This window comes from Microtus pennsylvanicus, chromosome 10 (assembly GCF_037038515.1).
Source record: "Microtus pennsylvanicus isolate mMicPen1 chromosome 10, mMicPen1.hap1, whole genome shotgun sequence".
Lineage (NCBI taxonomy): Eukaryota > Metazoa > Chordata > Mammalia > Rodentia > Cricetidae > Microtus > Microtus pennsylvanicus.
Window position 1 is genome coordinate 95,139,470 of NC_134588.1, and position 27,019 is coordinate 95,166,488.

At 43.6% G+C, this 27,019-nt stretch overlaps 1 protein-coding gene across 4 annotated transcripts in view; it reads right to left on the reverse strand.

The window, feature by feature from the left end:
* Pld5 (phospholipase D family member 5) overlaps positions 1-27,019 on the reverse strand; it is a 297,093-nt gene that overhangs the window by 218,873 nt on the left and 51,201 nt on the right. For 2 of the 4 annotated variants that reach the window (XM_075989222.1, XM_075989223.1), the window contains exon 1: positions 18,660-18,780. The exons of the other annotated variants lie outside the window; for them this stretch is intronic. In XM_075989222.1, the coding sequence (XP_075845337.1) occupies positions 18,660-18,662 (3 nt within the window). In that variant the 5' untranslated portion in view covers positions 18,663-18,780. Of the gene's footprint in view, positions 1-18,659; positions 18,781-27,019 lie in introns of those variants that run through there. 4 annotated transcript variants of the gene reach the window in all.

A 27,019-nucleotide genomic window follows, 5' to 3' on the forward strand; every position in this document is an offset into this window, starting at 1 on the left:
GCACCCAACTGACAGAGGTGGTCCCCAAAAAGGTTTAGCTTACTTGTTCAGCTTCAGAGCTGGATGCTGGGCTCCCAACACTGTGCTCTCAACCATCATGAAGTCGAGATGCATTCTGACAATGCTTTTCCCTAGGGCCTGTAGAGGGCGACTCTGAAAGGAATGACCTGTGGTCATTGTATTTCCTGTCTGGAAGCAGGAACTCACCCTGAGCCTGCCACTTCCCCTGGTCCTGCTGACTCTGTGCTCCTGGAAGCCAACTACAGGGTTCGTTTCTAAGCTCCAAATCATTACACATGCCTCCAACACATTTCAAAAATGTGATAAAATACATATATTACACATTACCCAATCATAACCATCGTGTTACTCAGTGTCATTAACTGTCGCCACCACCCATGAACCCTTCTCACCCCACAAAACTGTAACCCTCCATTGAACATACACTGTGTGAACTAATTACAGACATCACACTTTCTCTGATATGTAAATCCTCGTTTACAGTTACATGTGTGCTTGCATACAAACATCAGGCTACACAATGGAATGCACAGTTAGAAGGATATTTTTGTTTTTATTTTATTTTATTTTTTCTGAGACAGGGTTTCTCTGTGGTCTTAGAGCCTGTCCTGGAACTAGCTCTTGTAGACCAGGCTAGCCTCGAATTCACAGAGATTGTCCCGCCTCTGCCTCTCGAGTGCTGGGATTAAAGGCATATGCCACCACCTCCTGGCTGAGTTAAAAGATTTAAAATTATAAGTATTGAAAAATATTAAGTAGTGATTATCTGTGCATAGTGGAATTCTACTGATTTTCTTTGTTTTTGTCATTAAATTTACTTGGTTTTACATCTCAATTTTTATATAATGATGAATGTTGATAGTTTTCATGCATGCTTAGAAATTATAAAGGAATAAGCAGTCAGTATCTCTAAAAAACTTTGTGATAACAGCACAGACTGCGCTACAGTGAGGAAAAATGTAAGAGTTGAAAGTAAACATTCATTCTTTACGGTAAGCTGAGTGTGGGAAAAATCTAGAATCTTCTATAATGAATTGCTTATACATATAAAGATCTTGGTGAAATATTTTCTTTTATTTTTTGGCACAGGGTCTCACTATACAGTTCTGGCTGTCCTAGAACTCCTTGTGTAGACCAGGCTGGCTTCAAGTCAACCAAAATTCCCTTGCCTCTGCCTCTTAAGTGCTATGATTAAAAGAGCACACCACTATGCCCAGCTGGAGCGTTCTACTGTGTTCTTATAGAACAGCAATAATCAGAGAAGTAAATCACAGAAGAGTAATTTTTAATACTAACTTAAACCCTTCACTTAACTTGTAATAAATATCATAGGAATGCATGAGATTTGTACATAGGAACCCATAAAATGGGTTCAAAGAATAAAAAGAAAGCCATGTTAGTGAGCAGAGACTATATGCAAAAACAAACAAATGAAAGACTACCAGGAGTACAGCTCAATGGAAGAACACTTTCTTAGCATGCTTGAGATGTTGGGTTTGATCTAGAACTCCAAATTAATTGATCAATTAGAAAATGTTTATTAAAAGTAATTCTATAGCTTCTCTAATGAAACATGTTTTTATTCAGATATTTCTGTGTAAAGTCATGATGCTACCAGGCTCCAGAAAGTGAGTTGAACCCAATTGTCACACAGATGACCCTAGCTCAACTGAACGAGACACAAAACAAAATCAAAGTCATGATTCTGGGAAAGGGACAGGTAGAGAGGAGAGGGAGGTGACAGGGTAGGAGGAAGATAAGAAAGCTTAACAGAGAGACAGCCATCAGAATATTCTCCACACACACGCAATTGCCAAATAGCAAAATTAATCAATGAAAAAAAAACACATGAGTCCAGAGCAACCAATTCTCTTTGAAGAACACAAATACCTGTATGTGAGGGGTGTGTGTGTGTATGTATTATCAGGAGCATTTCTTTTGAAAGAGAAAAGAAATGCTCCTGAATAATGCCCACTGGAGAATTAAGATAAGAGCCAGTCAGTTCCCTGAGGTCACTGAATCTTTTACCAGGCTCCTCCTAACTCGCCCTCCCTGGGTCTCAGTGGATGGGGTAGGTTTGAGCGGCACCTGCTCTTACACACCACAGCCCCATTAGGTTTCTCATTCACTGCAAGTGTGCACTTGTGTTCTCACTCTTTTAAGTGGAAACAAACACAAGAGGAATTCACAGCAGTTGTGAACTTTGTCACCTACCTCACAGACAGACTGGACTATCTCACTAGAGCCATACAAAGCTGCATCATGGCTATGAACAGTCAAACATTTGGTTATTTCTGAGGTAACCCTCCACATTTCATCTTGGTTAACTTTGGTTCCAATGGCCTGAAAAGCAAATGTCCTAAGTATTTTGATGTCTCTCTCTTTGATGAAAACCAAATCATGAAGTCAAGTTTGTGTTGGCAGATCATGAAGTTGGAGAACTCAGTCAAGTAGGCAAGGGGTTTTTCTGCATCTATGGTTACCTAGGCCACTTGATGTCTCAGTCCTAACCCAGGAGGTGAGTCAGTGACTATCAGGGAATCCTATAGTGGATCTAAGAAACCATCTGTGTGCTCATCCAGGAGCTGAAGTTAAACAGTCTGAGTCACCAGCAACATGGAAGAGGGCACAATGGAAGCCAAGGAGGGTGTATAGTGATGAAGTGCATGCTGCAATTAGTGCCCCATCATGACTTACATTCAGTTCCCTTGCCTTTTATTTTTGTCATAGGGTCTCGTGTATCCCAGGCTAGCCTCAAATTGGTTAAGTAGCTGGGGATGACTTCGATCACCTGATCTATCTCCTGAGTGCTGGGATTTCAGATGTACATGAGTATGCACAGTTTATGGGGTGTCAGGGATCAAATTCAGGGCCTCATGCATATTAGACAAGCATCCTACCAATTGAATTACATCCCAAGCCTGCCTATCTATCTATCTATCTATCTATCTATCTATCTATCTATCTATCTATCTATCCATCCATCCATCCATCCATCCATCCATCTATCTATCTATCATCTATCTATCTATCTATCTATCTATCTATCTAATCTATCTATCTATCTATCTATCTATCTATCTATCTATCTATCTATCTATCTATCTATCTATCTATCATCTCTATGTCATCAATCTATTTATCAGTCTGTCAGTCTGTCTTTCTGTCTATCTATCTATCTTGCAGCCAAGGCTGGCTTTGAATTCATAATTCTCCTTTCTCCACCTCTCGAGTGTTGGGATGACAGGTGAGCACCACCACGCCTCTGGATGCTGTTTTTTGCTTTGCACAATGGGCTTGGGTAGTACCAATGTATTGCTTTACATTGAAATATCTTTATTTTAGTCTATGATTTTCACTTACCATATAAGCACAAAGCTCTCAGAGACGAGTGGGAAGGACAGGGTGGGGGTGGGGATGGAATAGAAAAGTATTCATAGGGATTCCAGTATGACTAAGAATAGATATTAGAAGGAGGCTGATGGAAATCAAAGGAGGAAATTAGCTTATTACAAAGCCAGGAGAGAAGTTGCTGAGGTAGGGGATTCCTCGTGGATTTAAGGATTCATTGTTCCATAGGAGCGTCTTCACCTAGCTCTTTGCCCTGTGCTCACAAAGGGAAGGTAAAGCTTCAGAGACCTGTCATTTGCTAAAGTGTAAGCTCCTGATGGCCATTTTTATATTTATTTATTTGTGTGAATATGCGGAGGAACAAGAACATTTTTCTATAATCGTTTCTCTTCCTCTATCATATGGACCTAGGGAATTGAACTTGGCTCATTGAGCTTTGCAGCAAGCTCCTTGACCTATTAAGCTATCTAGCCAGCCCTTCTGCTAGCTTCTGGGACCTTTATCTGCAGACACTCAGGCGAGGCATAGCTACAAAGGAGCGAAGGACCACACATGCCTTCTTCCTAGTGTGCCCAGGAAGACGCTCAGGCAGACAGCCTGGCTGCTGAGTTTGGGGTCACTGGGGTGGAGTGCAGTAAAGGACAGAACAGGGCTGACAAAGGCCACCTCCGGATCATCATTGTCCATTGTTCCCAAAAGTATTTGCAGTGCCAGAATCCCAAACGGAAGGCTGGAGGGGAAAAGCCACATGTCCGAGAGACAAAAGGAAGGTTTGAAAAGCAAAATGTGGCGCTGGACAGTGAGACCATGCTGCAGCACTTGACGTTTTCAGATGGAAATGACGCCCTAGACACTGCCAACTTGACACGTTGCCCATCCCTCCCTGGTGTCACAACTTCAGTGGCAGATGGCAAGGCACAAACTGACCCAGAAATGTCAGTCCTTTTCTTCCCCCTTATAATAAAAAGAATAAAATTCATGTACACACACATACACGCACACACACACACACACCCTCAAAAATACATAAAACAGAGGAGGAAACAAAGCAGAGACTGAGGAGTTCTGTAGAAATGGGGCAGCACACACTGGTTTCCATTTTAAATTTTTTTATTTAATTAGATTTTTTTCATCTTCTATGCCAACCACAATTCCCCTTTCCTCCCCCTCCTCCCATTTTCCTTTCCCCTCATACAACCCCCCTCTCCCCGCATTCACTCCTCAGAAAAGATAAAGCCTCCCATGGAGAGTCTACAAAGTCCGGCATATCAAGTTGGGGCAGGACCAAGCCCCGCCCCCTGTATCTAGGCTGGAGGTAAGGTATCCCTCCCTAAGGAATGGACTCCAGATTGCCAGTTCATGTACTGGGGATAAATCCTGGTCCTACTGCCAGTGGACCCACTGACTCCTCAAGCCACAGAACTGTCACCCGCACTCAGATGGCCTAGTTTGGTCCTATGCACTTCCCCTAGCTATCAGTCCAGAGTCAGTGAGCTCCCACTAGCTTGGGTTAGCTGTCGTCTGGGGTTTCCCCATCATGATCGTGACCCTTTTGCTCATATAATTCCTCCCCCTCTCTTTGACTAGAATTGGCCCAGAGGCTTAGCTGTGGATCTCTGCATTTACTTCAATCCAGTTCTATAAGGACAACTAGAGTGGTCATCAATCCGATTACACAGAAAGACCAGTTCAGGCACCCTCTCCATTATTGCTAGGAGTCTTAGCTGGGGTTATCCTTGTGGATTCCTGGGAGTTTCCCTAGCAGCAGGTTTCTTCCTAAGCCTATAAAAGCTCCCACTATCAAGATATCTTTCCTTGATCTCCCTCTCTGTTCTTCCTTCATCTCAACCATTCCCTCATGTTTTCCTCACCTCTCCCCTTTATCCCTCACTTCCCCTCCCAATTTACTCAGGAGATCTTATCTATTTCCCCTTCTTATGGGCATCCATGCCTCTCTAAGGGTCTTCCTTGTTACCTAGCTTCTCAGGGGTTGTGGATTGCAGCCTGGTTATCCTTTTCTTTACCTTTCCCCAAGTGACTCATACACCATGGCTTCTGCAAACAGAATACTTTAGAGTAAAACTGATCTTAACCTGTTCAGTTGCTTTCCTCTGGGGGGGGGGGGGGGGGGATGAAACATGTAGCTATAAGAGGTACATGGGTGTTTAGTGAACATGGCTGCATGAACTCCTGCCCAGGCAGTTCTCCTTCTCAGCAGCCTCCTCTAGACTGCTGTGTGCCCCAGGAAGTCATGTTTAATGCTATGACAGAGAGGGTACAAACTTGCTTTCACTTCTAGTGAAAATAGTATGATTGAAACCGCTTCTCTGTGCCTTAGGTTTTCTTAGTGGATGGTCATAATCATATCTTCCACACAGCTCATTCTTGTCCACACTTCATGCTCAGGGTAACATTGGAACTATTAGCCACTAGGTCTGGTCTTAATCTTCCATATACTCCAACATATTTAACCACTCTATACTTTGTAATATTCTACATAAAACTGTCTCATTTACTTTAAACTTTCTTTCTTAGGGCTATTTTTTTTTTCCTTTAATTCTTTGTACCCTGTTGAATGATCCATTGGATCGTTCCATGTTGTTACTTCGGAGCCCACGTCCTAGTCTTGAATGTTTAACTGGCAAGCGTCCCATTAGCAACAGTTTTAATATGTAATTATTCTCTTGCTCTTCCTACTTAAGGGTTCACTTTTTAAAAATTAGACATACCTTTAAAGGAAACCATGTTAATTTTTAAACACAATGGCTCAGGCACACAGCCAGAAAAAAAGCTTTTAATAAAAAATAAAATCAAAACAAATACTCTTATCCTATCTTGCAAGCTAATTACAAAGAGATTTGATGGGCTGTTGATCTGTTTTTAGAACAGACCCACTTTGGCAGCTTGAGGACCCAAGTCAAAACGCAAGTGTCATTTGTTTTCAGTGTTAACTGGCAGTGTGTCTTGTCATTGTCTCATTCTTCAAGTTTTGAAGAAACAAACAAATATTACAGTTTGGACCATTGGTTCAATTGTACTGCTTCCTGTTTTCCATCATGGTCTCAAGTGTTTCCACCAAATAGAATGACTATTCAAATAAACCAGAGTAGTGTTATATACCTGTAATCTCAGCCGTTGGGAGGTCGAGGCAGAAGGATCAAGAGTTCAAGGTCATACTTGGCTACCTAGTCAGTACAAGGCCAACTTGGGCAACATAAGACCTGAATCCAAGAACAGATATACATTCTAAGAAATGAGCCTGGGAATTAAGAGACTTAAGAGAGCTACCTTGAGTTATGAAGCTGAACCATCAATGTGGTTGGCAAAAACAGTGACCAAGGTAGCATGCAGGGATCCTGGGATTGGATCACTCTACTAGAAGGCCATCTGGAGCTTCACACGAAACCCTTGGACTTCTGGGATCTAAGCATCCTATGAAGGATCAGTAAACTCTGTGAGGCTTTGAAAGCTTGGCCTACTTGGTGAGCTCCAGGCCAATGAGAAATTTCACTAAACAAAATCATAAAATAGAATAAAAAGGTGGATGGCACTTGAGAAACAACAAATGCAAACACACACACACACACACACACACACACACACACACACAGTCTATGCTTATAGTGAAAAAAAGCTTGGACACATAATTGCATATGTCATCAAGACTAAATTCATAGGGTGAATATGGGATAATAGCAAGCTTTCTCTGTTTGATACAAGCTTGAATTGCCCAAGCAGAGAGCCTCAATGAGAGTGCTGTGGTTTGAATGAGAACTGTAAAGAAGGCCCCAACTGAAAGACTATGGGAACTTTTGAAGTTAGACTGAGTGCCTTTTGCATTATGACATGCCTAAAAGCCTGTGGGGACCACGGAATGAGTGTGGTGGTTTGAACGAGAATGGCCCTTATGGGCTCATGTATTTTCATTTTTAGTCCCCCAGTTGATGAACTCCTTGGAAAGATTAGGAAATGTGGCCTTCTTGGAGGAGGTGTGTCCTTGAAGGAGATGTGTCACCGGGGTTTCAAAGACCATGCCAGGTCCAACGTCTCTCTGCCTCTGTCTGTAGATCAGGATGTAAAGCTCTCAGCTACTGCTCCAGCACCATGCTTTCCTGTCTGCTGCCATGTTCCCACCATGATGATAATGGACTAACACACTAAAACTGTTAAGTGTTTTCCTTATAAGACTCATCTAGGTCATGGTACCTCTTCACAGCAATAGAGCTCTAAATAGGACAGAGGGGTTGTCTGCATTTGGGTTGGTATGTCTGTGAGGAACTGTCTTAATTAGTTAGTTGTCCAGTGTGGTAACATCATTCCTTAGGAAAATAGCTCTGAATAGCGTAAGAGTCAAGAAATTGAGCTGAGCTCAAGAAAGCAAGCAAGCGAGAATACTTGTGTCCATTTTTCTATGCTCTTGACTGTAGATGTTAGGTGCCGTCCCAGCCTTGGGCTTCTCCTGCAGTGAGAGACTGTATCCTGAAATTAGAATCTGAAACAAAGTCCTTTCTTCCTGAAGTTACCTTTTGCCAGAGTCTTTTGTCATAGCAACTAAAAGAAAGCCAGAACATACGGTGTTGTAAGCAGAAGTTTGTGGTCTACTATACAATGCCCAGTTCACACCTGCCAATCAAGCCACAGCTTGTCATTTTCCAATAATCCAATAACCATTCCACTGCAGACTGGCCAGGGCTGCCCCAGTGTGACTTCATGCAATTCAGTCCTGAAATTACCACTAAGCTCTCAAGCCCCCCCCCCCCTCTCTCTCACACACACACCTTCCACACAATGCCCCACGGCTTCCACACCTGCCTGGAATGAGGACCTTATATGCCTGCACTTCTGCCCAGGGGACTATTTAACAGTAATTGCTACAACTTCCCTCTCCCAGGTTTCAGTAGTCCTGTAAAATAATCCCTGGAGCTCAGGAAAGCACTGCAATTACAAGGATAGTTTATTATAAGGGATAGAGCAGAAGAATACCAAATGGAAAAGACCTGCATGGCAAAGTGTGAAGAAAGCATGAGCTCCAATGACTCCTACAAACACAGAGCCTTCCAGAACATAGATACATGCCCCAGCTGGAAGCCCCCTCCCTTGCCTTGCTGTCTTAGAGATCAATGGAAGACCACTATGTTCACACGAACAATCAATGAGATGCCACTGGCAAGCGAACTCGGTTGCCAGCCCCTTCCACCTTCCCAGAGGTACTGGAAGGAGTAAGTAAAGGCTGAGGCTGATGGATCCTAACTATAAATTAATGCTTACTCTTTTTTGTCCTAAATTGTATATGGGTGGCCTGTCGTCATCAGGTACTATTACCATAACTAGGGTGCAGGGGAAAGAGTTTCATGGATAACACACTCCAACCACTCAGGAAATCCCAAGGGCCTTGGGTGGTAGTCCAGGGCAATGGGGACAAAGACCAAGTATTTGTTTATTACCATATATAAGGAATCAGAACTCTATATCTTGGTGTCCAGGTATCAGGCCTGCATGCAGTGGTGAGTTAGGGTACCCTCATCTACGGGGGAGTCTTCTTTATGTCCTTCTCACAGGTGGCAAAGGACACTGGAGACAAATGTGTGTTTTTTCAGCAAGCACATTTTGGAGTAGTTGACATTTTGGGATCACAGCAATCCCACTTGCTGAGGAAGCACTTAGGAAAACTGACCTCTGTGACTCAGGCTTCCTCACCATTTCCCCTCCTACCTCTGTTCTCTGAGAGTTAACTGAGCTTATATAAATGCTACATGTCAGCTTTATAAATACCCTCTGTGCTTCATAAGTATTTACTTATTCTCATTTTTGTCCTTTGAGACAGTGTTGACTTTGAAGGAACTGAGACACAGAGACGGACATTGTATAAGGTCACACATTCAGTGATTGTCAGAACTGAGATCCAAATCTGGGGTCCCCACCGTCACACTCTCGCCTCTGTGCTGCTTGGCTCAGTTCAGTGTTTTGAGTGTGACTGTGCCCTATAGGCTCAGACGTTTGAACACTTGGTGATAAATGGGGAGGTTTAGCTATGCACCCTTGCCACAAGTGCATCCCTGGGGCCAACGCCGAGAGTAAGCACCCTTTCCTACTTCTTGCTTTCTTTACCTGTTTCATGCTTGCAGTTGAGAATGTGAGCCCTCAGTTTTCTGCGTCAGCCCTGTGCCTGCCTACTACAGTACCCCCCAGACATGAAGGACTTGGACCCTCTGGAACCATGAGCTCAAATAAACTCTTTCTTTTTTAAGCTCCCTCAGTCATGGTGTGTTGTCATAGCAATAATTTAGTACGCTGTATAACTCATATATGGTGATATCACGGTGGAGCATTTCTTCATTTGAAAGTTGTACTATTTTCTCTTTCTCTTGGGTCTTCATACTTGAGTGGGGGTAAAAAATTGCAAACATTTTAAGATGTTTGAGTAGAGCTCTTTGGGTGTCATGTTTAAAACTAACAAGGAACTTCTTAAAGATCCCCCGATCTCCTCTGGATGCACTGGTATATTCCGCCCACTTAAGACAACGAAGGAATGAGGCCATACATGTTTGTTCGGTTGTTTGGGAAATTGTAAACCTAGCCCTGAAGAGCAGGGGCTTTGTAGATGAGAAGGAGGCATGTGTAAACGCAGGTCTTTCTGTGGAGAGTGTCATTCCTCACCTACTGGAGACATTGCTCTTAGGTCCTCTCATGACGCATGCTTAGTGGAAGTTTGACCAGAATGAACTGACCCAGTGGACAGAATCAGTGTCCACACAGGGAAAGGATGGGTGTGTGTGCGTTACAGTGCTCAGTGAGTTATCTGAGGGTGGGGTACAGACACTGAGTTACCTAGATCTAGCTGCTACTTCAGAAGGTCTAGTGAGTGGCAGGCTTACTAATGAATGACTTACTAATGAATGTTCTGTGAGCAGGAGTCTTTGGGGAAAGCCAGGAGAACTGAGGCAGGGAACTTGCAGGGATAGGTCAGTAACATGTGACTCTTACCTGCTTCGACATATATATATATATGGAGAGAGAGAGAGAGAGAGAGAGAGAGAGAGAGAGAGAAGGGCCCCTGTAGGAGGACTCTCTCCAAGGAGAACAGCTTAGTTGCTCATAATAATAATTTAAAAATCAACTTAGGTCACTTTGAGCATGCATAAGATTTTAACCTGTAACACAGGTAAGTTTGTGCTTTCAGTGTAAAATCAAAGTTCTAATTTTACCCATATTTTGAAGACTATTAAGGATAAAGGAAGTACCTCTCTCAAATTCCTGTTTCACAAAGGGTCATTCAAATGCTGTGGAAACTCCACAGTGACCCTTATTCAATGCTATTTTCCCTTTGATCATTAAAGACATCAAAAGGAACAAAAATTGATATTAAGCCACTTGGGACCACTTAGTGTAACCATCACTAGCCTTTGAGATCTTCAAGAGCCCTCAATGACACTTTCCCAAACCACACGTCCTAAATTACCACCAGAGTACATGACCTGTAGATGCTTTTGGTTTTTGTTTTTGAGTTTTCATGGAGACCATGAGGATAGGTTTGGAAAGTATCACTTTTAAATCAGGTCACTTGCCCCCTTCATGTGGAGTCAGCAGTTATCAGGTCTGCATGGTAGCTGCTGAGATTTGGATGTTCAAAGATGCAGCATTTTTATTAAAAACAAACAAACAAAAGCACAAACAAAAGCAAGATGGGGCTATGGTAACACACACCTTTAAGCCCAGCACTCAAAAGTCAGAGGCAGGCAGATTTCTGTGAGTTCAAGGTCAGCCTGTTCTACAAGAACTAGTTCCAGGACACCCAGAGGTGTGACACAGAAACCCTGTCTCGAAAAACCAACAAAACAAAACAAACAAACAAGCAAATAAAAACAAAAATGAAACAAAAAACGATTTAGAGGAAAATTTAGAAAAAACATTTATGTGCATTAAAATGATGGAAAACTACATTTATTAGAATGGAATAAGGGATGATAGTAAATGCAGAAAATTCAGGGCTAATTAGTATGCATAATATTAAACATTCAGCAGGCTGTGTTCATCAAGATTTTGAGATGGGCCATGGCCCCCACCCATGGAGTCTTATAGTAGCATCACTAAGAGCATAAATTAAAAGTGGGTGACATAAGGCAAAATGTAGAATACAGTCTAGTAGAAATGGAAACTTTACTAATGGTCATTACCAAAACTTGCACATGTGTGTGCACTGTATGTGTGCATGTGTAGATGTGTAAGAATAAAGTCTAGTTCTGAGGGAGCTCGTGTGTGTGTGTGTGTGTGTGTGTGTGTGTGTGTGTGTGTGTAGGCTAGATCTTCTGGAGATGAAATTACAGGCAGTTTGTGAGTCACATGGCTGGAGTTCTGGGACCAGAACTTGGGTCTTCTGGAAAATCAGCAAGCACTCTTAACCACAGAGCCATCTCTCCAATTCAGGAAAAAATATATCACACACACACAAACATATATATCTATATCTATATCTATCTATCCAATTAACTTGGTTTGCTAAGCTTCTTTTGCTTTATTATTACATATTAGGCTATCTTTCCATTTGGACCTACATTCTCTTTCTTACCTTAAGTAAAACAAAAATTGCACTCCCTGGCTTTTGAGTATATATTACTTTGGCACATGTAAAAGCACTAGTAAACTACGCATGATAGTTCACTCTGATAATCCCAACACTGGGGAAAGCTGAGGCAGGCTCACAGGTTCCTGGACAGCCTGTGTTCCATACTGAGACGCTAGCTAAGAAACCAAAACCAAACAAAACAATAATAACAACGCAAGGTAAGAGTAATAGTAAGCTCAGTGAGAAAAGCCCTCAAGGTCCAAGGAGGCTGACACTGGATCCTGGCAACTGTGTATAACTGAGCCTCTGCCAAAGTCTACACACCCATTATATCTCAACATGACACTCCTCAAAAGGCTATTGAATTATTTCTGAGTTCTTATAAAGAAATGCAGAAACTAACTTGTGACACACTTTAGTCCTTGCGATTTATAATTTATCTCTTCTATTTCGAAGTCTCTGGTACTTTTACAAGCTATCCTTGAGTTTCATTCTAAGGCAAGAGGGAATGGCCTTCCTCCTGGCCACCTAGAGACTGGCTGATGGCCTCAGAACCCATACCCTGGGCCCAAGAGTGGCCTGGCCTTGGCCTTCGGGGAATATACAGGCACTCTGGCTCAGCTGATTGTAGGGCTTTCTTTAAGCTACACAGTTTCTGTAAAAAATGTTTGTATGATTTTTTTTGTATAATATTTATCATGCTCATAAGAAGAATCATTTAAAAGAGAAAACAATAAGACAATTCTAAGACATCCCCCCAGTTCCCCACTGTCATCAGTGTGGTGATCTCATTTCTTATCTCTGTCTGCGTGCATGCAGGCAACTGTAGCATCCCCCAATGGAATTTTAAGCAATGAAACCATTCGCTTACTTTTAAAAGTAAAATAGAAAAGGGGGGTATATAAAGCTCAAAAAATAAGTCGACCTGAACCTGAGGGTTGTACCCAGAGCAGTGAGAGACTGTACCATGGTTTTCAGGAGCCAGCAGCTGTGTATTCTTTGAGTTGTGTGTTAAAAAAAAAAAACGTGTGTTGCACATTTATGATTTATGAACGTTCTCCTGTTCTTATGCTAGCTTAACAGATCATTTTTACTAAAAGGGTCTGCTTAAGTAAATAAACATGCCGAACAAATTAAGAAGACGGGCAGGGAGAAGAAATGTATATAGCCCTAAATGCAGCAGAACCAATTTTTGTGTAGTATTTAATTTTCTGCACCTTAAAAAGCAATTAATTATTTGTTAATGCATTTGCACACAATTGAAATAGGCAATTCTCCCAAGTGTTAGACTGGATACATGAGGATTGGTTTTTCTTCACTGGTATTATGGTTAATTCATAAGCAGGTTTGCAAAGACTCTCCATGATCAATGAATAAAAACTTGGGAGTCTTACATACAGCATTAGGGTGTAATTGGGAAGATTGTCCATCTGTTTAGATGCTCACAAGGTGATGTTCAATGAACACTAACATGAGCCTGTGGTGCCAATCAATGGATATTCAAACAAGAAAATAGAAAGGAAAGGAGAGGGGCTGGCAGCGTGAGCCCAACCTAAAAGAGCCAAGGAAGCCTCTGTGCTACCACGGCGGTCACCTTTAGGGAAAGGCATTTCAGAGGCAGTCAGGGAAGACATGAACAAATGTTCCCAACATTTCTAGAGCATTTGGTTGTCTCAAGCCCATTTAACCTAGCTATCAGCTAACTCGTGTCTTGGTTCTAAGACTTGTGTCTGTCACACTGATTTTACACTCAGCATCAGGCAAAGGAGTCAGAGCCGTCAACTAGGCCAATGGCATTTTCTCCAATACTCTCATGTAGTGTTTTTTTGTTCCTTCACCGGACTGGACCAGTGCAGCATCCACAGTAGATTATCAGAGTCCGTGAAGCTGCTCCATCAGATGAAAATATGAATCAAGCCCCCGTTTGTTTATTTTCAGCTTTGTGAGTAGGCCCTTTTCAACATGCTACAAGACATAAATAAGACAAACACTTGCTCCCATTATATGGTTGGTATGTGTGTTATAATTTTTCAATGCTCTTGGCACAATCTTTAAGAAGAAACTCAGAACCAAACAGCAAGTTCGGTCCCTCTTCCCCAGCAGTCAGTGGCTTGTCTGTGCTCTTGAGACCGTGCTTACCTTTACCATATGTGCTTTTGTGGGGGCTGGGGACAAGGAGGTCTTCTGCACACACTCACTGTCCTTCACGTCTTTCCTTTCATCACCCATGTGGCTATAAGTCACTAATGAGACAGTACTACAGTCACCACTAATTTCCAGCTATACATCAGTCCCTAAACCTATGGACAGATGAACAATGTTCTGTGTCTTCCGTTCTTCTGCACCTCTGAATCCACATTCTGTTACTGGAAACGCAATCAAATGGCCATTTCATACTTGGAGCTTACAGGGTGCTCCCAGAACACTCTACACCATTGAAACAAATGTCAAATCACTTTAAGACACTTCATTAGACTTTAGGTAATAAGCTATAGGACTGTCTTCATAGTGTGTGCTGTGTATAAATGTAGAAAGCAGAGAAATATATGTGCATGGAAATAATTCATACATACACATATGACTATATGATAAACACTCCATTGTCTGTTATCTATGGTCCAACATACAAAATAATATATGCCACATACAGATATATCTATAGATAATGTAATATAGTATAAGATATATAGAAATATTCTCATAGTTTTCTTCCTTTACTTATATCTTCAATTTGTTAATCAATCACACAGAGAACCTCCTGTGTAAAAGATGCTGCAGTTATCTGAATGGTTCTCTTTTCAGCCAGTCATCTTATGCTGGATCCCGATCTGCAGTATGGTAGTAACTTAGGGTGGGCATTTGGGAGGCAATGAGGCCCTATGGGATTTGCCATATGAACAAGATAAGTGCCTTTATAAAGAAGCCCAAAGAACAAGCTAGTCTCTTTCCTCCTGTGAGGACACAGCCAGAATATATTACCTATGAAGCATCACCAGACACTAAAGGTACAGGAGGTGTGACCTTGGGCTTGAGGTCCCTGGAAGGGTAAGAAATGAATTAATATTGTTTGTATAACCCAGTGAAAGGCATTTTGTCATAACAACCTGAGGAGACCAAAATAGGAACCCTGGCTAGTGATGCATGGGTTACAAGGGGCTCTTCCTTCACGTCCCCTGTGCTAGCTGCTGCATAGGGAGATTTTTGCTTCTTTGTGCGCTCCACGTCTGATCAGTGGCCAGCGCGGGCAAAAGTCTTTTTCCCACCACAGCCTGCTTTGGCTTCCTTTTCATGTCTCCTATCCATCATAATTGGATGACAGTTTGGATAGATTGGGTGTAGTTTTCCCCAAAGGCTTTGTGTGTGGATTCTTAGGGTTGTGTGTGAGGAACTGAGACAGGGAGTAAAGGCTTTAGGTTTCTGAGAGTCTTAAGAGATCAAGGCAGTTCTTGTAGGACCCTTGACTCAGACCTCAATAGAACAATTTACTCTAAAAGCTGAGGCTGCTAATAAGATCTCAACCTTCCTGCCGGGCGACATGGCCTCGAACTCTCACAATCCCTGCCGTCAATATGGTTTCGTTCACCGTGAAGACCACGCCAGACATGAGCTGATGCCATATTGGGTTGTTGAACCTCCAGATTGGGAGCTAAATAAAAATCCTTTCTTTACAAGGTTAGCTTGTTTTACCTATTTTATTATATGAACCAAACCAGACAAATGCAAGACACAAATGACAGGAAACTCAAGCAGGTGACATTGGGAACAAAGGAGAGATGTCAAAGAGGCTGGACCCAGTTTTGCAGCTGCATCCTAAAAGGTCCAGTAGCCGGGCGGTGGTGGCGCACGCCTTTAATCCCAGCACTTGGGAGGCAGAGGCAGGCGGATCTCTGTGAGTTCGAGACCAGCCTGGTCTACAAGAGCTAGTTCCAGGAGAGGCTCCAAAACCACAGAGAAACCCTGTCTCGCAAAAAGCAAAACAAAAATAAATAAATAAATAAATAAATAAATAAATAAATAAAAGGTCCAGTAACTTACTGCCAAGGGCTTGTCTAGGCCTGCCTGGCTCTCCTCCTATAGGCTTGCAAGACTGTGTGACGAGGAGGGGGTTCAACATGAGGAGGTGGCTCAGTTAACAAAGTGACAGCCTGTACAGGCGTGCAGACAGACCCATGTGAATGCCAAGTATGCGCATTTGGACTTAGTGCCGAGGCAGGAGAGACCAAGTGGAGCTCACTGGCCAGCCGGTCTAGCCAATCAGTGAGCTCTGGATTCAGTAAGAGACTCTGTTTCAACAGCAACAAAAAGGTGAAGAGAGATTAATAGGGCCAAACGTTATCAGCCTCGGGTCTCCTCACACATACACACACGTGAACAAGTCCATATGAACACACATGCAGAATGTAAAATAAAAGAACAGCTAGCCGTGTGTCCATAAAAAATGACCTTCACCATGCCCTCCATTGATGAAAAAATAAATAACTCTAAAATAAATACTTAAAAGACGAAGATAAAATTTATTAAATTCATGTTTGTCAACTACTGTTTGAGAGCACGATTTTCCTTTGCTTTGCAATAACTCTAAATTGTTTGCAACCATGCAGGATGGACTTAATTATCCACATGTCCTTTACCTTTCTAAATAAAACAAATTTTAAAAAGGAATGAGAGGCCAGAGTCCTGGAAGGACTGGTTTTTGCTATAGCACACAGCAAGCCCGGACAACCTCCCCGTTGTAACGAGGTCAAGGAGAGTATTCCAAGCCGTGTCTTCTCTCTGGGAAGTAAGAAACGCAGGCAGGTTTGTGTAATGAGAAGCCTGATTGGTTTCCTTCCCTCATAAAAAGGACTTCATGATGAACTAATTTTCCCTTCCAATCACAGACTACCTCACCCCCAACTCATAGTTTTCAGCTGAGAACAGGGATTACTGCTTAGGATGTCTTCCCTATAAATAAAAAGCCCCTTTCAACTGGGTATAACTAAGGGATTCTTTCCAAACTTCTCAATAGCAATTAATTGACTTGCCCGGAGGACAGCTAGATGCAATCATCTTGAAGCTAGACTCCATATTACACCTTCCTCCCAACTTCTAAGGTTAAGTCTGGCGTCACTAGGGACCTGCATTCCTTCGTTCAGCAAGTTTACTACCGCAGTTCCTCAGTCTCAGCCCCTGACGACCTCCTCATCTTCCGTCTGAACTGTACAAGACTGACCTTGTGTTTATGTCTGTGTCTATGCCCAGTGTGTTGGCAGAACACTCTCTGCATTCAGCCTGGCCCCTGGTAATCCCCAAAGGAATGTTCTCAGGGGAAAGAAGACAGGAAAGTCACTCTGCTTCAAAAATCAAGCAGCACACATCAAAGCACCAGGAGTCCCATTTCATCTTCAGACTGGGAATGCTGGTTACGTGTTTTTAGTTTTGTTTTGTTTTGTTTTGTTTTGCTTTGTTTTCCTACCCTGATGGCTGGGGAGAAACGGAAGAGACGTGTTATTCTCAAGAGGCCAGAGAAAGCTGCTAGAATGTGTTCAAGGGTGAATGGCTGCCGATGTCTACGGAGAGTCCCTTGTCATCGTTTATTTTTTTGGATCTGTATACTTAGGAGTGACCTAGGGACCGATCCGGGGGATAGCAAGGGAAGTGAGGTATCTCTGGAAGTCTGCTCTTCAGTGTCCTCTTTTCTGAATAGTTGACAAGACAGACGACATGCATCTAGAAGCCACACTCCTCCAGCAGTCCCTTCATTCATCTGGATTATAAACAGTAATTATTTCCCACACATCAGCTGTGCAGTTAGAGAAGTATATTTCAAGCAGCCCTTCTATGCAATTATAGTTTTTGTTTTCTTTTAAATGTTATGTAATCTTGCTATTACCAACATCCTTCACCCCTTAATGCTTTAAAGAAAACACTTAAAGGCTTCACTGTCAATACCAATTCTTCTTCCATGTTGTCTCCACCCCCACCCCCCATGTCAAGGACGACTAGGAAAGCCCTTGGAAGAGCTGCAAAGACAGCAGAGACTATGAAATAGCATCTTGCCACCTCCCCCTGCGAATTATAAGACCCCGTGTTTATGGTAAGGTGCGCTTTGCTCTGACAACGTGTGGAGTGAATTGAACTAACTCCTTCAAAGTTCCACAGAGCTTGCCTTGACCTCGAGGCTCCTGTTGCTGTCACCTGCATACAACAGTTTAACAAAAGCAAAACACTTAGAAGTTTTCTCCAGTTCTGTGGAGTGTCTGCAGGAGAGCGTGAGGCTCACAGAACACTGACAACTCAGGAGGCAGGAAGGAAAGCTGGCTCAGTACAGAGGGTCGGCGACCTCACGAAAACATTGCGATGACAACCCACTCTACTTTGAAGAGTCACATGGAAATTAAAGCTACTTCAGAGGGGAAGGTATACTCAGACACAGTATTAGGCAGGGCTGTAATTCCAGGTCACACGGAAGTTTCCCTCCCAGATAGAAGCCAGCAAGTGCTCCGTATTAATTATTATTAATTGCAAGGCACAGCTACCCTTTATCCCTGGCATGAAAGGTGTCATTTAAGAAAAATCAGGCTCTGGTGTGAAAGGTGTCCTTTCCCCCCATGAGACCTGACTATGTCCCAAAGCTCAAGCGACTGTCCCCTATCAGGCTACCAATTAGCCATGGTCACCACCAGCTGCTAATCATCCAACCCCAGCTTGCAAAGGAGGTCTAAAAAACTCCCAAGAGCCTTACCATTGCGATGAGATCCTCCCGCCTTACAGAGTCTAGCTGCCCCAGCTGGTGCTGGTCTGCTGCTTCCCACGGCCACTGGAGCCTTCCGAGGCAGGGCAGGTCTCATGTGGTGCAAATGTATCGCCACCGGTTATATTTCAATCCCTCAATTGCTGGCCTGGATGCTCTGGCAATCAGCCAGCCCAAGCACGAAGGGAAAGGGCTGTGGCTTGCGCTCTCAGCATTTCCCATGGAATATGGTCTGAGAGCCACTGGCCCCTCATTTAGCATTTTAGCAAACACGGAGGACTGCCACGCTCAATCACATTTCCCTGGCTTTTCCTCTTCAAATGAGAACAGCCGTGCAGCTTCCTGGAGTGGAATTACAGCACCGGTTCACACTGACCGGGGAGATGCAGGCACTCAATGTGTAGATGGCCACATGCCACCAACCTGAACAAAAACAACTGCTTCCCAATCAGGGAAAAGGGGAATCCTACCTAGACAAGGAACTGGGCTGCTGTGCGCTCTGTAGTTACAGCCGCTGGGATTTATGCAAAAAAAAAAAAGCCAGACTAATTTATTCCGGGAGGCTGTCATATCTGGACAGGTGGAAAGAAAAGTTCTCCACGGAGACTGCATATCTTTCAGAATAAACGTGAACTTCAAATTCAGGGCTTTCTTTTTGAAAATGCATTTACTTACCCTGTGCTTTGGTATCATGGGGAGCTAACGGGCACTTTTCTTTTCCTATGTTGACTGTTTCATTGCTTAAGTGCATCTTCTCAGAAGGCTTGGATCCCTGCACTAACACTCAACAGTGACAGCATGCCCTCCTAAGTTCGGTTTCTGAGTAGTGCTCCATGTAAGTCAAAAGCTGTGCTGACAGTCAAGCCATCTGCCTGCCTTCCGTTCCCTCTTGTAAGTTCTAACAGGGCGGCTACCTATACTCACCACCCCCAGCACGGAACCCATGTCACTGTGACTGTTTATTAGATGAGAATTCTAGGTCCACACTGAATTCCTTTCATGGTTGTTTTTCCTCTCATCAAAGAGTTAATGTTTGGGGTCTGGGGAGATTGCTCAGTGGACAAGGTACTTTCTGTGCAAGCCATAAGCTCCTGAGTTCAAATCCAGCACCATTATGAAAAGTTAGGCACAGTACATGCACCTGTAACCCCAGAACTGAGAAACAGAAACAGGTGGAGCTGCCCTTGAGGCTGACTGTTCAGCCAATCTAGCCAAAAAGGCGAACTCTTAAGTTCAGTGAGAGATTGTGCTGCAAAAAATCTAGGGCGGAGAAATGGTTGAGGAAGATATTCCTATGTCAAAGCCAGACTTCCACATGCATGGGTGAGGCTGCCTAGACCCAAAAAGACACCACGCCCTTCCCACACAGATGTACAGAAATAATAGACACACTTCTAGCTAGAGCTAGGAAGACCAGGGATAAGATCTGGCACAGTTAGGCTATTGTCTCGGAACTAATTAAGCCAAGGACCGAAATGCATGCCAGTGGCTAAAAAACCTGAGATTGTAGATGAGTCTGTGGCATGTTTCAGCCTGGATGGCATCTAGAAGTAGCTGACTCAGCACTCTGGAACCATTCATATTCTGCTGCTCATGGGCAGGGTCACTCAGAACAGAGAAGCAAATATGGTTCCCAGCAAGATGGTATCTGGACAAGACGTAGCTTGCTGCTTCTATTTTAGATACATCCTGGGTACTTACAATACCTGCGAAGAGTCACTCTGAAGTTCTAGAAAGTCAGATGCTTGTTCCCAAGCAGGGGATGATCCACATCACCTACTTTGGGCTGTTACTTAATCTCCTTTTTGAGGACACATGGGTGCATAACCCTAATTCTTCCTTATCTGCCCTTTTCCACCAACTCTTGTTCTTGCAAATAATGGAAGCCCCCAACACACCATTAAGAAAATGTCATCTTTTCTTCTAGGGGTTATTCTGGAGTCAGACGTGCTAGCATTGTGCAATAAGGTCCTTCTAGTGGTAATTCTAAGGGCAGGAACAATTGGAGGAAGCATCTTCTGGAAGATGCCTCTGGTGGCGTTGACCATGACAAACTCTCCTGCCATTATGGACAGGCAATCTTCCATCCTGCATTTAATTACACGTTGTTTTTGTTGTGCTGGAGGGGCCTCGTGCGCTCAGCAAGCACTCGATCCTGCACCCCGAACTCTGATTAAAATTCTCAAGTTTAATCCTTCCTGGCAACTAGCACAACACCAAGATTATTCTCCGTGCTGTTTGATATCCCACGCACAGGCACTCTGGATGCTTCTTCTCCTACTACAGCCCAACAGGTATCTTCTTATACTTAGTTGCAAAGAACTCTTCACATCACTTTTAGAACATTGTGCTCAGCCTTGCTACCTGGCTTTGCATGCAGTGCGCTCTCAGCTGTCCCCATAGACATCCTTGCTCAGTCTCCACTATCTCTGAAATCTCCCCTTCCTCCTCTCCAGGAACCAAATGTCAAACTGAAATATGTGCTGTCCCTATAGCCTTGTCAGAGTCCCGCACAAGCCCGAGTAGATTTAGGATCAGTGCTCGATCTGCATGGCTATGAAAAGTTCATACAGTGTATTGATGCTGTTTTTTCTAAGAAAAAGGCCTTTTTTCAGTAAGAGATGATGGAAAGAGATTTCCACATAATCATTTGCCTTTTGAAGGAAATAGGATTCTACTGATTAAAAAAAAAAAAGAACACTTGTGTCCTCTGAAATTGTTAGACGTCACTTGATTTGGTTAGACCACATTGAGTCAGTGAATCACATTGGATTTCCGAGCACCAGACATCAACAGGAAGAAAAATTTAAATTTTTTCAGATAGAAGTTGAAGGAAAATGTGGAATTTTCTATAACACAGAAGTTTGCACATTTTCATTAAAATAAATGTGAATGGCCAATAGGCCACTGTTTTCCTTGCAGGGCCGGAACCACAGCCTTCCACGAATCTTAACAGATGGGACATCCACTTGGAATAACGAATTGTCTCAGATGGGCAGAGTAGGAAACCTAGAGACTGTGGTCTGACTCCTGCCTTTCTCCTTAGCATTCACAGCCGAAACCTGATCCTCCATTTTGATGGTATTTTTTGAGAAGGAGATAGGACATTTGAAAGGTGATGAGGTCATATGATGTGCCCTTATCAAAGATATAAGGGAATCTGTTTGCCCCTATTTCCATGAGTACACACAGTTCTTAGGTGGTAAGAAGGTGCTGTCTCAGAAGTAGAAACCATCTTCCCTCACTAGAAGCCTAAGCAGCCAGGACAGTCCTTCCTCTCAGCTTACAACAGTGTGAGCCACAAACTCCCATTGCTGGTAAGTCACCTAATTGATGGCACTTGGCATCTGAACAAAGGCAAAATGTGTATTAGTAGTACCTACTTCATTTAGTGTTTTCTTATAGTCAAGTTTTATCTTTTCAATGAAATCTTTATTGCACCTTTAAAAGGTATTTAAGATGTATTTGAGAAGTCTAACAAGAAGATTATTACCGCTCTCCATGGAGTAACAGTTTAGAGTCCTGGCTGGTCTTAAACTGATGGAAAATGTACTGCATATGCTAACAAATAGTCACAATATTGGACCCTTCTACAGTTGTGGTGACACCCACTCAATCCGGGGCTCTCCTGCGAGGACATGAATATAGGAAGACTTTCAGTGACTCACAAGCAGCATGCTAACATCCATTTGCCCTGCTCCCCAGACAAGTATAGAGAGAACCTGGACTGTTTCTCTTTCCCCGCTCTCTTGTGTCCAGTTTCAATGCCAATCCCATGATCCTGACTTGCCCCTGTGCCTTTCTGTGGCATTTTTAAGTTCAGACTCATGCATTTCCTCCCAGCTCCATCAACACAAAACCCCAAGCAACCAGGCTGAAGAGCCTTTGTGGACCAGTGACTACACAGTCTATCACATAGGCAAGGTGGCGCCTTCAAATGGAAAGTCAAGTCACTTGCATCTAAGAATCATGGAGCATGGAGGGGTGCTCTTAAGTTCTTAGTTTTGTTTCAAAAGTTTCTCTTTCAATGGACCTAATAGATGTTGGCAGAGGCAAAACAGGGTAGAGATGGGAGAAGAGGGAGGAGAAGGAGGAGAAAAGGATGATGATGATAATAATAATAATAATAATGAGGAGGAGGAGGAGGAGGAGGGAGAGAAGAAGAAGAAGAAGAAGAAGAAGAAGAAGAAGAAGAAGAAGAAGAAGAAGAAGAAGAAGAAGAAGAAGAAGAGAAAGAAAGATTGATTGATTTGATTTCCTTAAAACATCATAAAGTTACAGAGTTGTCAGGCATCCAACCCATGTATGAAAAGAGTAGAGTAGTACAGTAGTTGGGGAAAATTTTTCAACATTTGAGGAAAATATTTACACTGTAATTCACTAATTTATCATTTCTGAGATACAAAAATTAAGCAAGATAGTGTGCAACCTAACCAGAATAGCAAAGATGTTAAGGAGGCAATGTAGCTGCTGGGTGACCATGGCAAGGCAGTTGCAGTCGTGTATCACAGTGCTTTGGGGGATTCAGGCCTTGTTCAGGGGAAAATGTGAATCACACATAGATGGTCTCTGCAGACCATCCCATCCCAGTGGTCTCTGCACCCAGAATTGTCTCCTTCTTGTCAGATATGCTGTGTGCCTGGTCCATTCCACCACAAGAGGGCCCTATAATGAGTAAGGGTAGCACATCAGTAACAATGATTTTTACTACTAGTGTGGCAACCCTGGCCTGCATGCCTACAGCTAAACAACAAGAAGAAAGATGCATCTGTTGTTCAAAACCCACTCCAGAGCTAGGTGTGATTCCACACGCTTGTAATCCAGCACTTGAGAGGTAGGAGTAATAGAGTTCAAGGCCAGCCTTGGCTACACAGTGAGTTCGAAGCTAGCCTGGACTCTGTGAGGCCTTATCTCAGACAAAACAAGACATATAAAGCTTCAGCAGCTGTCCTCCAACTGACACATGCATGTGTGCAAATGGTGTAACTACTTCTTTTATCCCATTTCTTTCTACTTTAAAACCAGAATGTAAGGATCATTTGAAAGAAACCAATGACTGCAATCGGACGGAACTCATTGGACTGATTTCTTTTTTAACATGAATTAAAAGCTGTCTGTAATTTATTTTCCACTCCCTAATTCTTTAGGCATAAATGATTAATCTGAGCACGTAAAGTCTCCCAGGACAGCCTTCGAGGACATTCGGTAATGGTGAGTAAGCAGTTTAATGAAGTGAACTCTGCTTATTAACCTTTGGCCAAAGTCACATTGGTACTGTCCCTTGCTCCAGCTCTTCAGCACATTCAGAGCCAGGCTGGCTTCTAATTTGCCTCTGAAGAATTCAACACAAGTCCATTTAGGGGACAAAAAGATTATCCCTCAATTTGTAGGCAGTGAAGTGGGTGTTTACACAGAACCCCAAAAGGCATCAATCAGACCACAGTGCTTGTCCCCACAGGGAGTTTAGACCTCAGACCAATATACGAGTTCCTATCATGTGGCAGTTTGTGCGCACTCACATATCAAAGCTACAACACCCACGAGGAAGAAGAATCACACAGTGGGAGACGCAGGGGATGCTGAAGATGGCGTCTGTGCTGTCCAGCTTGGTTAAGATCACTCTTTCCAGGCTGCACCCAGGTCCCTGGGTGAGGTCAGAGGCCAAATACCCCCACACCACCATATTTGGAGGAAGAACTCTGGAAGTCTAGGCATTCTAAATTTGCACCTGGCCCACCAGGCTTCTCAGAAGGAATGCTTCATAAGCAAGCGACAGGGCTGGACATGGTTGATTTAAGGCTGGGTTGACTAGATGTACAAATTGCATGTATTTAGACAAGAAATTTTGCCATGGCCTCACCAGTGTCAGGGTGGACTTTCTCTATTTCTCCTTACTGTTTCATCACCTTGGTTTGATTCAACAAGTTGGTAACTCCTGGCTGGGTCTCTGCAGGGGTGAGAGACTCACAGGCAAGGCTTGATTGCTCATGGTTGCATGTGGACATTAAAATTTAAGTTGAACTAATTGTGGTTAATACAGTTTAAAACTTAGTCTTTTCAGTCATGTGGGATGAATCTCGAGAACTCACCCCCCCCCCCCCCATAGTGGCTGCCCTAGAGAGCACACTTCCGGAGCGCCAACATCTCTTCAGGGTGTTCCCTCAGGCACAAGAATGGGTTCTGGGGCACTTTAAGAAGGGGTAAGGTCTGAGAAGACAGAGCCCTCTCCATAGCATGATAGGGCAGCAGGGAGACCTGCACACGGGATCACAGTCTAAGGTGTTGTGATGCTTGTGACAGCATTTGCCTAGTGATGGCCGACAAAACTGGCCACCTGCAGGATGCGTGCTCTGTTTGGCTTCTGCTCTGCTGCCGACATGGTGGAATTAGTTTCCAACATTTAAAGGTGAGGACCTTAGGGCTGTTGCAGGGGCTCAGTGAGTAAAGGCATTTGTCATCAAGCCTTACCTGAGTTTCATCCCTGGATCCCACCTACAAGCTGTTCTCTGACCGCTACACATATGTCATGGAACACACACACATCATATCTATTCACAACAAATTGTATACATACACACACTCACACATACACTCATCACACACACACAGCAACACAGGCACACATACACACAATACAGACACACACACATACAAACACATCTCTCAAATGTGGTGGGTCCAAAAGGGGGTGTGGTTACTCATAAAGTGCTCACCCCTGAATAAGATTTTCAGCTCTATTTGTGGACATAATTCAAAATCGTCCCAATAAGTTTCTTCATTCAAGGCCTAGCCTCATTCTCATGAATTGCCACCCTTTAAATTTAAGCTCTAAAAACAAATCAGGGACTTTGCGTGTCCTGTTCAGTGCCAGTATGTGACAGGTACTCGCTTCTCAAAGACAGGAGCCTCACGAGAACAAAGCACACCCTATGAAAGATAAACTTTCACCATGTCTCCTTGACCGCAACCCGACAGTGAGATCTCCATTCTTTCACCCAACAGGCGAAGAAAGCGCATTGCATGCTGGGACTTTGCAGTCGGGTATGCTGTAGTGGATTCTCTAAGACACCGGTCACAGGAAGGGAATTGTGGCATACACATGTGTGTGGATCAGTACACGCGCCCACACACACGCAGAGGCCAGAGGAGGATGTGGTGTCCTGCTCAATCATTTTCCATTTCAGACCTTAGCCTGGACCTAAGCTAGAGGCCAGCAAGGCCTCAGGATTCCCCCATCTCCATCCTCACAGTGCCAGGATTACAGGCAATGCCCTCACCTGGCTTTTTATGGGTGCTGGGGATTCAAACTTAGGTTCTCACGCTTGTGTGGCAAGCCCGCCTACCCACTGAGCCAGCTCCCCAGCCCATCGCGGAAGAACCTGGTTTTAAGTACCGCAGTGTTTTGTGCTGTATATACCGGGAGGCACTCGTGGATTTGCGCATTAGCATCCTTTCCCCCACCTGTGCTGACTGCTGTCTCTTGGAGGGCTGCTTTCTGCTCTCTTAGGACTTGCACCAGGCTGGACTTCTGAATTGATGGGCAACGCAAACCTTTCTTTCCCTTAAATGGGTTTATCCTAGGTCTGTGTGACAGCAATACAAATCAAATATCAAGTAAATCAAGGTGAAACTGTGGTTTCTTGTTGAAGTATTGATTCTCCTGGGTCATATGCTTTAAAATTATGTAATTTTTAAGTTATGTGAGTTTCACCTCAATAATAATAATTTGGAAAACACTCCTTTACCCGATGTTCTAAATCTACCAGAACCAGCTTTACTTTCAGGACACACCTAGAACCTGGGTCGCTTCACCTCTTTATCCTGTTACACAGACAAGCCCACTGTGGCCTCTTTTTCAGGTGACTACCATATACTCCTGGTTTCTTCCTTTCATTCCCTTATGATGGGCTCTTAGCACAGCATCCAGTTGGCTCCGGCTTTGGTCAGTTTGATCCTGGGGTGGCTTTCTTGTGGGTAAAAGCTAAAGCTTTAAGGAGCGCCCCAAGTCTCACCACGATGGCATGACCCAGTTTCCAGGGAGCAGCCTGCAGGCTTCCACCCCATCCGCTTCTACTCTTTGATTTGTTTTCTCCGAAACAGCCTCCTTCACCTCCATCAGAGCAGAGCAGAGAAGAGCAGAGATGCGGAAACCGTCCATCAGAGCAGAGCAGAGATGCGGAAGCCGTCCATCAGAGCAGAGCAGAGATGCGGAAGCCGTCCATCTAGCCTGGACGCCTTTCTTCGTGAAAATCTCTCAGCTAACTCCTGTATCTCTTTCAAGTCTTAGCTCAAATCTCTCCTCGTCAAAGAGGCTTATCTTGATCAATCCATTTTGTCTTAGAAATTGCCCG